General features: G+C 34.4%; 1 protein-coding gene across 3 annotated transcripts in view; it reads right to left on the minus strand.

Moving 5' to 3' along the window:
* Nucleotides 1-17997, minus strand: part of srbd1 (S1 RNA binding domain 1) — a 74747-nt gene that overhangs the window by 46114 nt on the left and 10636 nt on the right. For all 3 annotated transcript variants that reach the window (XM_067386097.1, XM_067386098.1, XM_067386099.1), the window contains exons 10-15: nt 16690-16793; nt 15422-15529; nt 15180-15337; nt 13803-13893; nt 13610-13717; nt 2056-2147 (exon numbers count right to left, since the gene is read on the minus strand). In XM_067386097.1, coding sequence (XP_067242198.1) covers nt 2056-2147; nt 13610-13717; nt 13803-13893; nt 15180-15337; nt 15422-15529; nt 16690-16793 — 661 coding nt within the window. The remainder of the gene's footprint in view (nt 1-2055; nt 2148-13609; nt 13718-13802; nt 13894-15179; nt 15338-15421; nt 15530-16689; nt 16794-17997) is intronic.

Below are 17997 nucleotides of genomic sequence, written 5' to 3' on the forward strand. Positions count from 1 at the left end.
CCAACAGTTTTGTGAAAATCGCAGACAAATTCCTAATATCGAAGGGCAAATCGGTGCTCGTTCATGTGAGTGACAATCACGTAGTTTGTGTTATCAAAGACGGAAACTGAGACAAACACAGATGCATCACTGATGGCCGTAAAATATTTAGCATGCCAAATATCTGGACCTGTCTGCAACTCAGAGTCCTGCAGTGTGAAATGTATTTAGACTGGAAATGACATTGGCGACAACCTACAGTCAATGAGAGAGCAAGATACAGAGTGAGGGAAAGTTCAGAGGAGTCATACACCTGCAAGAAAACATTATCAATCATGGCTTCTGCAAACAACCATTCTCTCCTTCATATTTTTTTTTTTCCCTCTGCAAATCAGCACAGACATCTTGGATCGCAATCTTCTTTAAGGCTATCATTTTAACAAATCCAGTCTCGCACAAAAACTCCCATCTCACTTGTGATCTTATGTTATTTGTCAGTGTTATTTGTCTGTGATTCTTCCTATTGAAATGTTGTCTTCTGAAATGCCTTGTAATCTACCCTGTCGCCGATCCGTCATGTAATGTGTACACAACAGCAAACAAATGGTACCCCAGACAGTTGTGTAGTGTGAGAAAAACAGCAATCCAACGACTCTTAAAATTGTGCAGTGTGTACAAAGCATAAATCTTCCTTGTTATTATCAACATAAGTTTTTGTTCATAAGTTCATAAGTCTTTTGTAACACACACACACATATACATATATACATATACATATACACACATATACATATATACATATACATATACACACATATATATACACACACACATACATATATACACACACATATACACACATACACATATATTCTACATTATTTATGCTAGTGATGTAGCATTGCATTTAATGCATGAAACACTACACACATTTACACACATCCCACATAGGAGGGTCCAATTTCTTACGCCTTTCATAAAAGCGATAAATATAGCTCCCTAGTTTGCTCTTGCATTTGACCAGAGGAAAATTTATGAATAATCCCATACTGATTTACTGCTTTTATAGAGGAAGTCTGGTATAATTCTCAGATCCTGTTTTTGAGAACATTTGAGTGATTTCCAAACTTTTCGCCTTTTTTTTATTTTTGGAGGAGTAGAGGGTGCTTGTGTGGTCTGAACACAGGCAAACCTTTTTACAGAAAGTTCTGTTTCACAGAAACATATCTAATGGGTAAGACAGATATAGAGAGAAGTGAAACTAGATGGTTTGTTAGACTGTGAAAGACTATTGTTTCGTCTTCTGAAGTGCATGTATCGACAACTGGAGATATGAATGTGGCCTAAAGGAGACAGAGAGACCGTTTCAGACTAAGGAGACAAGGTTGACTGAAATGGCATGTAAAGGTCTGGTTGAGTGGGAGCTGAGTTGGACTGACAGGTAAGGCTGTTGACTGACTGGAGACTTGGGCCTTGGAACTGGAGAATAAACAATCCCATCATTCAGAGGGACAGCTTTCAGTCAATGTTAGTACGTTAGTATGAGAAACAAGACATATTCTGCCAGTGAAGCTTTGACATTCATGTGCACAAGTTTGTATATTTGCAAAATCCTAAATCCATAACAAAGCCTTGAATTTATATAAGAACATCTTTACCATTAAATATCAATTATTTAAAACACTAAACGAGAGATATTTATTTAAAGTGTTTTTAAAAAATGAAATGGCAGCTATATGTGTGTGTGTTAGTAAGATTGTATTTATGTATTTTATTATTAGCACCAGTAGGCTCGGCAAATAACAAAAATGTTAAATCCTTGTCTCAATTACAAAATCTGCCAACAGCCTTGTCAACAGTTGATAAACATTTTCTGTTTCCAGTTTTTACAGAGAATTTTGAGTAAATACCATGTACAAATAAGTGTCTCTTTAATTTCAGATTTTGTGTATGTCTCAATCGTCATCTTTAAATTTCATTACATATATCTGCATCATATCTGACATTAAAAAAAAAAAAGCTAAAATGGTCAATCACTAGTTTTGAGTGTGTGGAAAAGAGGAATATGTAAATTACCTGCACTCCTTAAGTTGGGATCCATGTCAGGCATCTCTTTAACAGCCTCAGGACTCACACTGTAGATGGACGCTCCAGCTTCATCTGTTATGCTGAAACAACAAAGACACACTGAAGCTGGTTTCCAAGGAAATCAGAGAGGTAACCTCATGAAGACCCCAGTGAACTTATGAAGCTCCCTCAGTACGTCTAGGAGGCGTCAGACCAAAGAGTCCATTTAAATACATTTCCATAGCAAGCTTGTAGTTCATACAGCATGAACCGATGTGTAGAGTACACAGCAATGGATAGAAGATGCACTTCAACACACAATTTCACAGTACAGCCCGGTTTTCATTGAAAAATTAAGATTTTTTTTTTTCTAAAAATTTTCTAGAAAGTTTCTAAAAAAAATAAATAAATAAAAATAAATCTGCTGTCATGCACATACAGTATGCTCTGTTACAAGCGTTATCCATACAAATGTGTACATCCATATTTAATACAAATCTTTATATCCATCTTTTGAAGAATCTTTATTCCTTAAAAGAGTATTGCAAACATGATATTAATTACTAATAGTTATTTAAATCATCTGACAGCCCAAATATTTTGCAAAGCATTGAAATCTTTCTAAGTACTCCCTTGGGTGCACCTTGTTTCAATCACTGGTTTAGTGATTCTCACTTGGGTGTCAACTAGATTCTCTCTCTCTCTCTTTCTCTCTCTCTTTCTCTCTCTTTCTCTCTCTCTCTCTCTTTCTCTTTCTCTCTCTCTTTCTCTCTCTCTTTCTCTCTCTCTCTCTCTCTCTCTCTCTCTCTCTCTCCACATTTTCAGTAGCATGTGTATTGTTCTGCTTGCCACTCAAAGTGATTTATAATACACTAATTGCAGAATCAGTCCCACTGGAGGGAGCAAGTTGATGACCACACAGGCTCAATAGTGAAATAGTGCACTAGGTTATATTTTCATCTGTAAGGTTAACTCAACCTGAACCAACAAAAAGCCCATAATACAATACTAACAATAATTAACACATAAAACATACGTTTTAACAATTTAACCACTAATATACTGCTAAATACTGAATCATATATTAAGAGTTTTAAACCATTAATTTGTGCAATAAAATGGCCTATTAATCTAACAGAAAGAAAGAAAATGTAAAAATATGGGTAAATACTGCCATCTAGAGGACTTAATGCTAAATGTGCTTGCCTCTACTATATTTTTGATATACTGTAACTCAAAATAAATGTTAAAACAGTCTTGCTGGAAAAGATTGATTATTACCTGCTAATTTAATAATAATAATAATAACTATTATTAATTATTTTATTTGTATTATTAATTATTATTATTTGTATTATTTTTATTATTTGTATTATTATTATTATTATTATTATTATTATTATTATTATTATTATCAGAATCTGAATGAGCTTCCTTGCCAAGTGTGTTTACACATACAAGAAATTTATCTTGGTGACAGAAGCTTCCATAGTACAGACAGAATGACAGTGACTTACAGAAAGACATATTAAAAAACAGAATAAAATAGAATATGTGAAAAAGAATAAAAATAAAATAAAATAAAAATATAAATACACAATATACAAAATAGAAAACAGACAATATATGCATGTACAGATATGTTATATACAAAGGCAAGGAAATGTACATGAGTGTTATGGTGTGCTAAATATATATAATATAATATAATATAATATAATATAATATAATATAATATAATATAATATAATATAATATAATATTATATTATATTATATTATATTATATTATATTACATTATATTACATTATATTACATTATATTACATTATATTATATTATAATATAATATAATATAATATATAAACAATTCTGTTAATATTATCATATTATTAAGTACAATTCAAGAAATCTGAAAAATCAAGTTTTACACATATGATTTTATGTTATTGTGCAAGTTATAAATTTTTTCCATTCCAAAACCTTTCAAACCCACGCTTTCCTTCCTTTACAACTTAACTTTCTGGTTGGGCATATAATAAAATTGACCTCTCTCTGAAAACATCAGCAAAGATAAATGTCCTCCGCACATGATTATCACCACTGTTACAGAATGACCCTACAAATTAGGGCAGATCACCACTGCAGCCTCCATTACATTTGCTTCCTCTCTATTGGTGCCTAAGGGCTCTTTGGGTAACTTTGCCAATTAGTGTCATCATACTCTTGACAGGATGCAGAGGCTTTGTGACATGGACCACCAGTTTGACTGGTGTCCTCATTTTCCCAGATTCTTTCCCCTCCTCCCTCTCCCTCCCATAGCTGACAGATCGCCATGATGACAGTACTAACGAGCTCTGGCGTATGACCTAGGGGTCAAGGTGGAGCAGGTTATTAGAAAGATTAAGAACAAATTAGGAAGGAAACACATGCCAACCCAGATAAACAATTAAATAAACCTCACATAAATATAAAAATCACATATTATTTAAATACCTAATTTAAATACTAAATTTAAATACATATTATATAATAAATAAACCGTAAGAATAAAACTAATTATTATTCATAAAATTAAAGGATGGAAAGTTATCTTAATGGCTCTTTCAGACATAGTAATCACATACACAGAGACAATGCATGGCTAAGAGGTGTAAACATTCACTTAGCATTACAGAACTGACATGACACAAACTTTTTTTATATTATATATATATATATATATATATATATATATATATATATATATATATATATATATATATATATATATATATATATATATATATATATATATATATATATTATATATATATATATATATATATATATAATACAATGTATATTACATAATTTGTAATAAAATAATAATTAATATTAATATTATTGCATATAATAATAATTATTATTGTTATTATTATTATTATTACACAGTGGTATTTCTTCTTGAGGGATGTGCACAAGTAATTGACTAGTCTTATTTTTTATGCATTTTGTTATTTTTTTCTTGAAAAGAACATCAAATTCATAAACTTTTTTTTTTAACTTATATTTTACAGTTTCATGTTATATATTACTTGGATTCACTCAATACACCCTTCTCTAATTTTGAGAACCCTCAAATAAATTAAACGTTCATTAAATATTCTATTAATTTCAGTTTGCGGTTGATTCGGTTCAATAATTCCATGTCAGTCCTCAAACTAAATACATAATTTCTTATGTAGTAGTCCTTCAGTGCGCAGAATTATTCTGCATTCTTTCCACCATAATGATATGACAGCAGTGCTGAAAATGTGAGCAGGTATTGGATATTGAGAAAGAGATGAACCTGTCATGTTTGAATAAATCAGAAGGGCTGCAGGGGTTAATGGGTACAAGCCCTGAACCATTCTGACATGGATATGCATCACAACGACCAGCCACTTCTCTTCATTAAGGGCACGGCTGAACTTGTAAAAGGGCAGGCAGCAGAAGGCTGCCAGCACTCGGCCCAGCTCAAGTGGACACCAAGACATAAGAACAAAGACAAAACCTGCCTGCAAGTGCTGCAGATGACTTGATGACCCTTGAGGTCTGACAGTCACGCACTTACTCACACCCAATACACCCACACTTTGGGGACTATCATCTCTCTATGAGAGTCTCTGGGCAAAGTCATGGCCGGGCCCCCTCTAACTCCAAGTAATTGTGGTGTTCTCAGTATTTGTCATCACCCTCCAGGCCGGTCCATCTCCCCCTCCCAATGTCCATGACCACCGGGTGACACCAAGAGATGGATACATACTTTGATACTTGCCCCCTAAACACATGTTCTAATTAAACGCATTCATCAGATCTGTCTGCAGGGTGAAGAAAAATTGTCACAGTATCTCCAAATCCTGCAGATAGAAGTCCACTGTTCCTGATAATACTGGTTATATTTGGAAAAGTAAAGCAAACATGCTGCTGTTTAAAGGTGAGGAAATTAAAAATTCTACACAATGACATTTTTCCCTGCAAACTATTAAGTAAACAACTACAAACAAAGCAATTACGCAGTAGAGTAAGTTGCATACCATTTGATTATTTTATAACTTTTCTGATAGAGTTTGCTTTTTTAGGGCAAAAACTACCCAATCTTTATAGTTATGAGGTCTCTGTGAAAAAAAATGTATCTTTATGCATTTATCCAATGCAAGATAAATGTTAAATTGGATACAAGAGATTTAATTACATTTTTCTATTTTAATTAATTATAAAATGAAATGTATTCCTGTAAAGATAATGCTGAATTACCAGCAGCCATTATTCCATTCTTCAGTGTCACATGATCCTTCAGAAACATGCTGATTTGCTGCTCAATAAACATTTATTATCATACAAAGTCAGATGTGCTGCTTCATATTTTTGTGGAAACCTAGGTAAGTTTTTGTACGAATTCTTTGATGAACAAAGTTCAAAAGAACAGCATTTATTTATTATATTATTATAAATGTCTCTTTGTCACTTCTGGTAAATTGAATGCATCCTTGCTGAATAAAATATTAATTTCTTTCAAAAACTCTTACTGACCCCAAACATTTGAATGGTAGTGTATATTACTATACTAATTATGTTTATTTCAACGTACACAAAAGGAGATATAGCAATTATTAGCAATATACAATAAAAAAAAAATAATCTCATCAAATGTGTAAAAATTTACTAAAACAAAAACGAACAGTACTATGAAAGAATTTTTTTGTGGGGAAAATTACTCACAGCCAGCAGACCCAAGGGATTCCCAAAAGAGAAAAAAAAACAATCATGAGATATCAGACCAATGCCAAGTCTAAACACTATGACATTTTTTGCCTAGAAAAGGGCCAAAATGGCAGGTGTCAAAGGCCGTCAGTCTCAGGCTCTGTGCTAGGGGGTAGGAAGTGCCTAGTCAGCGTGGAGGTGCAGTTAACAGCACATTCAAGCTGCCGCCATCACACAATTCTGAAAAGAGCAAAACCTCACAGTCACTCACGTCAAACTGGTGGCAGATGTTCATCACCCCTCAACACCCCTTCCTCCTTTAAAACACCCAAAGAACTGTGGCAGAGGGTGTCAGCTGTCCAGATTGCTGGATGTTTTCCTGCGTATCGTGCTAAAGGGGGTTTTGAATATACGTTGGTGTCCAAGCCTTAAACTCAAGAACCTCAACTAAACCAAGAATATTTTGTAAATTCAATGTTCACACTGTGGACTGGATCTTGCAATTCAAAGCACTCAAGTGTAGCCCATAAAAAGGATATTCGAGAGCTTTCCATATTCTAATTTTCAATACCAGTTTCATTGGAAGCCTAGTTCATATATGCCGATGTGGATTTGAGGTTTCTATGTTTTGATGTTGCTTGCAATTTCTTTTTCTGTACTCCAAGGGCTATAAACTACAACCTAAAACGGCCAAATACAAGTAAATGAGGCATGAAATGTGTAGCATGTTAAAAACTTTACTGGTGGGGATTGCTTCCAGTTGTTCTGACATCACAAGAGCACATTAGATTAGAAATTGACAAATGGGGATTTGGCATGTGAGTTTAAGGCAATGAAAACTTTCAAGTGGACCGCTTGCTTGATCTCATGCTTGGCTGCCACAGATCAATCAGCACTAGGCGGATAGGGAGTGACATTGCAGTATTCATGTCCGTTCTTCTGGAAACTTTGTGTTAGACGCAAGAAAGTATTCATAGTAAGCAAGATTGTCTGACAAACTCCAGATACCAAAATCTAATATATAACATATAATTTAATATCATTTAGATTTTTTTTTTTTTTTTTTTAATGATTGGATGTTCCATGTTCTTAGTTATTGTAACAGTTAATACACTAGTGTTCAAAACCTTTTTTTCTTGATACTTTTGTTCAGCAGAAAATGAATAATTTTATTCAGCAAGGATGCACTGAATTCATCAAAAGTGACAGTAAAGGCATTTATGTTACAAAAGATTTCTATTTCAAATAAATGCTGTTATTTTTAACTTTATTCATCAAAAACAAAAATCATAGTTTCCACAAAATTATTAAGCAGCACAACCATTTACAACATTGATAATAATAAGAAATGTTTCTTAAGCAGCAAATCAGCATATTAGAATGATTTCTGAAGGATCATGTGACACTGAAGACAGGAGTTATTCAACTTTGCCCTCACATGATTCAATTACATTTTAAAATATATTAAAATAGAAAACAGTTATTTTAAATTCAAATAACATTTCACAATATTACTGTCTTACTGTATTTTCTGATACAAGTGAGACTTTTTTCAAATATATAAATTATATATATACATATATATATATATATATAAAAATCATACCAAACCCAAAACTTTTGAACGGTAGTGTATACGACACCACATATCAGTTCAATTCTGTGTAACAAATTACTATGTCATTTAGCAACCTTAAACAGCCCAGATTTAGGTAAACAAATTATATTAGTTGAATTATTTTGATATAAATCTAACTACTGAACGAACGTTGGTTATATAGCTTTATTATGATTCGTTCAGTTTGTTTTCTAACAAATATGATAATGACACTAAGAATTCCAAAAACTACTGCCTCTAGTTGGATGTATATATTTGATCAAATAGGAGATACTACTCATTTAAAAACCTGGCTGCTTTACTTTTCAATGGCAAGATAAATCTAAGAGCAAATGTAAGATGGCACATTGACGTCAATAAAAGCCCCACAACTGTCAACCAAATGCAGACATTACCATAAATTTCAATAAATTAACAGCAGTCAATCAAAATTAGGGGGGCTCAAGACAGCTGTTTATGGAGCCACTGGTTCTGGCTGTCCTCTGTGATGCGGACATCTATCCCTCAGTGAGCCATTAGCCATGGGCCTGTGACTGGCAAATATTCCTCCTCATTCCTCACTGTCCTAATCACCCTACCCAGAATCCTCCTCAAAGGACAAACTTCCCTGATGCAAAATTCTAGTCATTCAAGACCTTACAGCAAAAAGTGATTTCACTTTACCAGGAGCAAGCTGGCTGTAAAGGGCATGTACTAGATTATATATGTGGGCATATATATGAATTCAATATTTAAATATAATATATTATTATAGCAAGCAAGCTTGCTCCTGGTAAAGTGAAATAATAAGATTAATGTAATATTTTTGAATATTGTCTCTTTAAAAAGCAAACGTTTCATATAGACTTTTTCATCCATGCTGACATTGCATGACATTGCCAGCGTTATGGACACTATAAAGGTGCATCTATTCATAATTTACAGAAAGTGGTAGTTTCTTTCCTATTAAGACTGAAGTGGTTAAAAACTGATCCCAGCAACAGTGTATACTAAAAGAAAAATGAATAGGATAGAGGAGAGAGCTCCTGTAATTCTGTGATCCCCTGCAAAGTGAGTCTAATGACCAGAGACTGGCCGGCTGGTGGCAGAGAGCAAGCCTGAGGGGAAATGGGTGGTCACTGCCACTGTCTTCAACCTTAAGAACTGACAGAGCTGTCCAATCAGTCTGTAGCCATAGCTCAGTATCAGGATCACTGTCCTGACAGTCGAAACACTACAGGCTCCCTCGTTAAGCAAGATACATGTCATTTTGTCCTTCAGGGGCGAGAGGCAAAGTCAGGGCCAAACAGCAGCAATGGCCAGAGTCAGTGCAGCACCTTCTTACCATGTTTCTTAGAAGGGAAACACCATTTATAATATATAACTGACAATTCACACTCAGTAAATAAGAGTGCAGTTGCTCTAAAATAAAAATTTTATAAACATATCAATTCTGTATGGCACACAATATGTAATGAACTCCTAACCCAAATCTGTACAACATAACTATGACAAATCCATGACCAAAGCGCCAAGTGTTTCTCCTAGAAGCGTTAAGACGCCACGTCAGCCAAGGTCAACTTTTATTAGGTCATCTTGGATGTTAGAAGCCCTTTGAGCATGTTTTAGTCATGAGAATCCAGTATTCACACACCAATACTGAAAAAACACACATAGTCACAGTGAGAGATAGTACATGAATCTCACACTCCCATACCTTTAATCATAATTCAAACCAATTTGAATCATTGTAGCGGTATAGAAGGATAAAAGCACCTGGCAGTAAAGAGTACTGGGACAGAGGAGGGTGCCACACAGGTTCCAGGGGAGAGGTTCAAAACATGGTGTAAACCTCACAGCTAATATATTGAAGCGCACTCAACTGGGGCACAAACTACAGAGTCAAAGTCCAAGAAGAGGGCAACTCTACATCATACATGTGAGCTTCTAAGTACACAGCACAGGTATTAAGGCAAACTGTCACAAGAGAGACTAAGTGCAGTGTGCACAACTTTTAAAACATTTGAAATTGATTTGAATATGGAAAATGTGAAAGCATTAACAAATTAGCCAAATTGATGTGTAGAACTTTGAGAATGATGGCTATTCGAATGCGGCAAAAGTTTATGTGGACGCCTGCTATATTTTTGTGTTACACATTAATAATAGTAATAATAATAACAATAATAATAAAAGGTGTTATTTTTATTATTATTATTATATGATATAAAATCTAATATTCAATTTAATTATATAATGTATATTTAATATTTACTATAAATATTCTTACGATCTTATTTTGCAACACAGAAATAAGCCATTTTCTGTGCAAGACTTGATTCATTAGCCGCTATAGGTAGTAGTAGTTATTTATTTTTATATTTCCATGTCATCATCTAAGGCTATATGTCTTGAAATATCGCAGTAATATTGTATCGTGAGTTTAATATCGTGATATGTATCGAATCGTGACATGAGGGTATCGTTACACCCCTACTATTTACATGGATTTACATGATTTTTTTTTTCATATGATATGATATGATAAAACGTATGATAAAAAAATCTAAAATCTTTTCTGGTAAAATCTTACCAAACAAGTCTGTGAGTGAGTGTAATTCATAAAAAAATGATCTGCTATAGGTAAATAACTATAAGAATAACAGTGCAGTAAAACAGTAAAACCAGTGCATTTATGATTATGACAATGAATTAAAATAATATGACAACAAATACCAGTTTGCAATATCAAGCAGCGCAACAGGGCAGGTGAAATAACAAAACGAATGACACTGGAAGCTAGATGCATTCAAGTTACCAATGAAAACTTATGTTAAAAATAAATACAAATAAGAATAAAACAGCATTAATGTATTACCAACAGTAACTACACTACACTCTTGCATGCAAGTAAAGTCCTGTGTAAAGACAATTTCCCCTATTTCCTATTAAAAACATCTAAGTACCAATACAAATCACCAAAAAAGGCCTAATAGAAAGAACCGGAAGAAAATGTCAAGAGGTCAGTGTTTAACCTGGTCTTCCTCAAGTAACAACCCCACCAACTCAACAGGCAAGTGTCCCTTCATTTAAACGAAGAGCACCAGGTCGCTGAGAGCCGTGCAGCTCATCCCGCAGGCTCATTACCGCACACAGTCTGCCGGCACTGCCTGTCATTCCTCAGGAGCAGTCAGGCAAAAGAAAGGAAAAGTGATGGCTAGCGGGGACGTCGGGACAGAAGGGAGGGAGCAAGGGATGTAGGTGGGGGCAACGGATGATTATTTATTTCTGTACAAGCGGAGGAGTAGGGAGACAGATAGCAGACGGTGCAAATGAAGCTGCCAGTTTAATTGACTAGTGATGTACAAAGTGCAAAGTGGAGATGAACTTTCAAAAGGGAATGCAAAAAACTACATATTCCCTAACAAACATAACATCTAAAACACAATACCACAAAATGCATCTACACTTCCAAAGTACCTTTCAAAAGTTTGGTATCAGTAAGATTTTTTTTTTTTTTTTTTAGAAAAAAAAAATAATACTTTTATTCAGCAAGGACACATTAAATTGTTCAAAAGTGAAAGTTAAAGACATTTATATTGTTATAGAAATTTTCTGTACTTTTGAACTTTCTATTCAAAGAATCCTTTAAAAAATTGCAGAACAACTGTTTCAACACCGATAATATTCAGAAATGTTTCTTGAGCACCAAATCAGAATGATTTCTGGAGGATCATGTGATACTGAAGACTGGAATAACGATCCTGAAAATTCAGCTTTACCCTCACAGGAATAAATTACATTTTAAAGTATATTAAAATAAAAATTATTTTTATGAAATTTTGAATTCAATTTTCTAATTGTAATATAATTTCACGATATTACTATTTTTAAATGCAGCCTTGGTGAACATAAGATTTCTTTCAAAAAAAAAAAAAAAATCTTAACCAGCCCTAAATTTAGAAGTGTACAATGCAATACATCATCAACTATCACAACTTTGGCATTATTAATCTGCAAAAGTCAGTCAGGTCCATGTATGTGTAAGCGTCCTATGGAATCATTCTTGTGTGTTGAGTCTCAAAAGGCAAAAAACGGGAAGTTTAAGGGTCAGGAAAAGAGTGAAATATCAATATTAATAATATTAATATCAATATTTAGATTTTTTTTGGCACAAAAAAATTATAATTATAAGTGGACCTCAAGGGAAAATATAAATAAATTAAAATTAAAATAATGATACCATACACCACACTTTGAGTGCTTTCATGCATTTTCATATACATGTAACTGCTCCATGTTTCTTTTACATTTACATTTATTCATTTAGCAGGCAATTTTATACAAAGCGACTTACAAATGGGGAATACAACAAGCGTGTTCAAGCATTTCACGCAAATACAGCTACTAGATCCATTTCTCCACTTAATGGAACATTTAAGCATGCAGTTTTTATTTTATTTCAACTCGCACCCTGCTTGTACAAATACTTGGCTGTGACTACCAGGACAGGAAACAAAGTTCAAACTGTCTGGCATGCCCGCCGTAACAGTCGACGTTGCACTGCCAATTTGGAGATCTCAAATCTTCCACTTTCATTTTAGAATGTAGGTTGAAATGGATCCACTTGTGGAGTGCCTTGAATGTCAATTTTGACACATCATGCTTTGCAGAGAACCACTGAGGCAGACCTGGCAACCCATCTGAGCTGCGCTAAGGGATGCGGAGAGCTTTAATGAAAACCGCCATCAGCGTACGCCATAAACGGCCACTTCAGAGCGGTTCTGGGCAGCTCTCCAGTCAGAACCAAAAGTCAACAAACAGGAGTCTAGCTAGAAGGAGAGAGAGACAATCCCAGATCCAGTCTTTATTTGGGTTGGAGGAAAACACGTCGGACTGGTTTGGTTTGAAGGGCGGTGAGAAATATTTGTTTTTAATTAGAGACAGTCAAACAAGGTCCAGATACCATTTAAAACCCACAAGAGTAACACATTCCAGACCGGCACCATTTCCTTTGCTCCTTTTCTGCGTACCTTGCTTAACAGTTGCTATTTTCTCTCTTTGTAGAGTTTATTGATGAAAAATTTTCAAATTTCAAGCTGCAATTGCACTAAGACTGTACAAGAGCCTGATGTGACCTCAAACAAACACAGCCAAAAACTGCTAAGCAACTCTGAGGAGAATAACATCTGCTGTACTGCTCAGTGGTCTGTTCTGTTTTTTAAAAAGGGAAATGTCATACCAGTAGGACACATCCATTGGGTTGAAGAAGCGCTGTTTAATTAGGTCTGTAAAGAAGGCTTCAGTCTCCCTGCATGCTTTGCCGTTTCCTATGACAATGGTTTGACAGCTGTGGGAGAACAAAAATATCAAGTTATTCATAGATCTTTATGGTGCCTACAAACTGCTCAGTGTCATCACTATGATTGTAATACCTGTGTTTGAACATGAGATGGCGCAGTTTTTCTGCCTCTTTGTGTTTAGCTAAGCCATGGAGGTACACCACATCTGTGTGCAGGATCTGACCTGAGGAAAGAATAAAAAGAGGAGATATGTCAGGACAGTAGAGGACACATGTGACTAGATTGTGTGTGGAAATCAACTTAACAATACATCATCATCATGTAGGTATCATCTTGTCTCCACCTTGTTCCCCTCTCCTCAGACAATACGGCTACCATTTTCTGTCAGCCTGAGAGAGGCAGTCTAATAGCAATAGACACCTCAAGCGCCCGACAGGTCATGTGACTACACACCCACAGACATGTCACAGTCAAGCTGGGTTTGCGTGTGGTGCTGCTGCAGGGCAGAGGGCAAATATGGCAATGCCACCTGACACACACCCGCCAGGCCGATCAGTCGCCTGGACGCGGGGCACACAGGGCACAGCGTGCAGCTCCACGCACTGAGAGGACACAATGGGCATTCTCATCACACCTGCCAATCAGACACTCTCCTTCATCAACTTTAAAATTATGTTGCACTAAACTGAAAGCAATTACAATTAAGAGGCAAAAGTTCTTTATGACTATGTTGGTTGATTACAAAGATTTCAAAACATCAGCTTAAATTTACCATAACTTTCCATTACAATTAGATTATTAATCAGATTGTTAGTTAACAGCCAAAAGAAAAACTAGAAAAATATTATAAAAGATAAAATAAATAAACAACATTAAGTTATAATAAAACATATTGATTACAATATTACAGTAAAATATTAAGACAAAGAAAATTAATCTTTCTTCATTTTCTCCCAAAACCTTTAAAACCAATTGACAAAAAGACATGCATGATCTGTATCGTGCAGGTATTTTTGACTTCTTTCAAAAACATTACAAAAAAAAAAATCTGAATTCTTCCAAAGAAAAAGTAAAACTTGAAAGATTATATATATATATATATAATATATATATATATATATATATATATATATATATATATATATATATATATATATATATATATATATATATATATATATATATTTAACTTTTTTTAAAGAAGTTAAAACATTCATTCAGCAAGGACACATTTTTATGCTTTTATTTTTTTATTTTGAAAAAAAAAATTGTATTTCAAATAAATTCAGTTCATTTGAACTTTTTAATCAAAGAATAATGGAAAAAAATGTATAATTAAAAACAAAACAAAATCAGCAACAAAAATTGTTTTTAACTAAGTAAAAAAAAAAACAGAACAGTAAGAACAGTTCTTTTAATTTGTACTAATAATATACAATATTATGTCTGTGTTTGTGTGCATATACAATTTAATCCAAGTTCATTACACATTTACACATGGTGTCTTACTGGTAGGGGACAGGATTGCTAGTTTGCAGCCGTGGTGAAACCCTGGGTCCACTCCCATGATGACTTTCCCACGCACAGGACACATCAGAAGACGTTGACGCAGATTACGAACAAACATGGCAATGGACTCTTTTTCTGCACTAGCAGTCAACTTAGTCCTGGGACAAGAAGAAAAAGAGGCGGCAATGCATCTTTGTGTTCAGTGTAAAGAAAATAAGCTCAACTATCTTGTGAGAACAAACCTGTAGCCTCGACTGAGAAAAGGCAGAATGAATCTCTTGTAGGAATCTTCAGCAGCATTCTTCAAAATCTTCATGATTTCTGGCTGTGCAAATCCCTGTGGCCTCCATCTGCAAGTCAAACAGCAGATATAGTCTTGATAGACATTTCACATACTCATACACCTTCCCAAACAACAAAACACTTATAAGTGTATTTGAAATCTGACATGATTGTGTACTAACTACAGGGAAATAATTTTAAATGTGTAAGTAATCAAGGACACAACTAATTATCTTTTTGAGAACAAGGTGCTTTTCATTGCATTTGAAATATTTCTTTTAATGAAAAAAAAAAATAAATTTTGGCAGAACAACTTTTTAATGTAAAATGTTTAAAAAAAAAAAAAAATCACTAAAATAAATTAATTACTAATTAAATAAAAATAAACTTCCCTCAAATTAAAGTAATTACTTATAAAACAAATATGAGAAAAATGTTACATTACAATTAAAATACAACTAATGATTTTTTATTAAAACCTTTTTTTTTTTTGGTTCCACTTTATTTCGTTGATCCACTTAAGACATTCTACTAACCATAAATAACTTGACCTAAATGTCAACTAACTCTCATTAGAGTATTAGTAGACTGTCAGGTTTGGGTTAGTAGAGTAAGTTGACATGTAGTTGCAAAGGTACTTAGAATGTCTGTAGAATGTCTGTTGGAGGACCATAAAAATAAAATGTTAGCAGATATTAAGCAGACAGTCTACTAATACTCTAATGCTGCTAGTTGGCATGTAGTTGCAAAGTTACTTATAGTAACTAAAAAATGAATGCGGACCATCAAAAAATTAATGCGGTAACACGAAGTGTTACCATTTGTTCATGTAGTATGTCGATGGTTATTATATTTAATGCAACTTCCAAACCCAGAGTTTTTTAATTTGTGTAATATTAGGTTGAGCTTCCAATATGATCTTTTCTTTTTACAGTATATCGAGATAAATGGGTTAATATGCACTAAATAAATTTAAACCAATATTTTTTTTTTTTTTTTACATTATCAAAAACATTTTTTTTTTTAAAGCAGTAAGGTCTGAGGCATATTGGAAAGAGCTACATCTGTATCAAAACCCATGGATAATCTTTAACCCCTGGCATCGTAAAAGTCCAAGTTCCCAACCCATTGCTCATCAAACAGGCAACGGCATTGGGCCAGACCATGAGGAAGAAAGTAAGAAGATGAGGTGTGGTGCATGTATGAACACTGTTGGGTGTGTGCTGACCTGACGTTGACGCACCACCTACAGAAGTCATTCTTCACCCAGTCGGGGATGTTGACCTTCACTGTCAGAATCTTCAGATTCTCCCCACGGTTAATGGCTAACGTCTGAAACAAGAGAGTAACCTGTAGAGACAGCCGACACAAGGCGAGGCACGGTAGTGCACCGTCGGTACCACCCCCTCCCGTTCTTTCCTAAAACAAGTCAGTGCGCACTAAGACGTACTCGTGTGGCACCAAAAAGCTCTGTGCCTCTCTCACTTTTCCCTTACTGACCCTGTAAGGGGAAGTGACATGCTGTGAAGCAAATAGTTTTAAGTATCTGACCTTTTCTGAGGAAAACCTTTTGAAAGGAAACAAGAAGGAAAAGATGACCCATCAATCTGGACTCCAAGCGGAAGAACCAAGCTGACAAATGCCACCAACCCCCTACACAAACACACACCCCACCACAGAGCAGGCATCCGCCCCCTCTGCATCGTTCAACATCTAATGGCCCGATCAAGACGTGAATTAATGCAGCCAGAAATATGATGAAAATTATATTTCCATATTTTGGCACTTCAACACCCTAAGGCAGCTGTTTACTTGGGTTTTCTCATGCGATGTTTATCGCATTTGAAGTTTTGTATGAGATGAGGGAAATGTCAAAACAAATATCAAACTTTTCTCCATACACTGTGTCATTTCCAACTTAGCCCTATGTAGTTATTGGATATATGTTAATAATAATATAATATTAATAGTAATGCATGCATTAAACCAAATGGTCTGAATCATGCCATGTGTAAAATAACCACAGCAGGACTACACTGATAAAACACAAACATACCCTAAAAATACAAGCAAGTATGGCTTTTTATATTCATGGAGGACACATTTCTACCCCAAAAAAACAGCTGTTAAAAACAGGCCACACAAAAAAATTCACTCTTGTCTGTCATATCACACAACCAGTATTAAATTTTTGTTTGTCACATACAAACAAAGTTGATAAATTGGAAAAAAAAGAGAATGTGTGCAGAAAATAAAGATTCAATTTAACACTTGTCACTGAAAAGACAAAAATAAGAAAAATCAGCCATTTTAAAAACCCATTTTTTCAGATTTAGTTTAGTGTCGTATTTCTCCTGCTGTAAGACATGCCAGTCCAAAACATGACATTTTCAAAACAGAGAAGGGGGAAAAGTTTAGTCTAAATATTCAACATATCATGTTCCTCAAAAACAATGAAATCATAATTGGAAAAATATGAGGAATGTAAGCGACAGAAATGAATATTATTTTAAAGAGTGAGCTATTCCGATTCAAT

This window comes from Chanodichthys erythropterus, chromosome 5, assembly GCF_024489055.1.
Source record: "Chanodichthys erythropterus isolate Z2021 chromosome 5, ASM2448905v1, whole genome shotgun sequence".
Taxonomy (NCBI): domain Eukaryota; kingdom Metazoa; phylum Chordata; class Actinopteri; order Cypriniformes; family Xenocyprididae; genus Chanodichthys; species Chanodichthys erythropterus.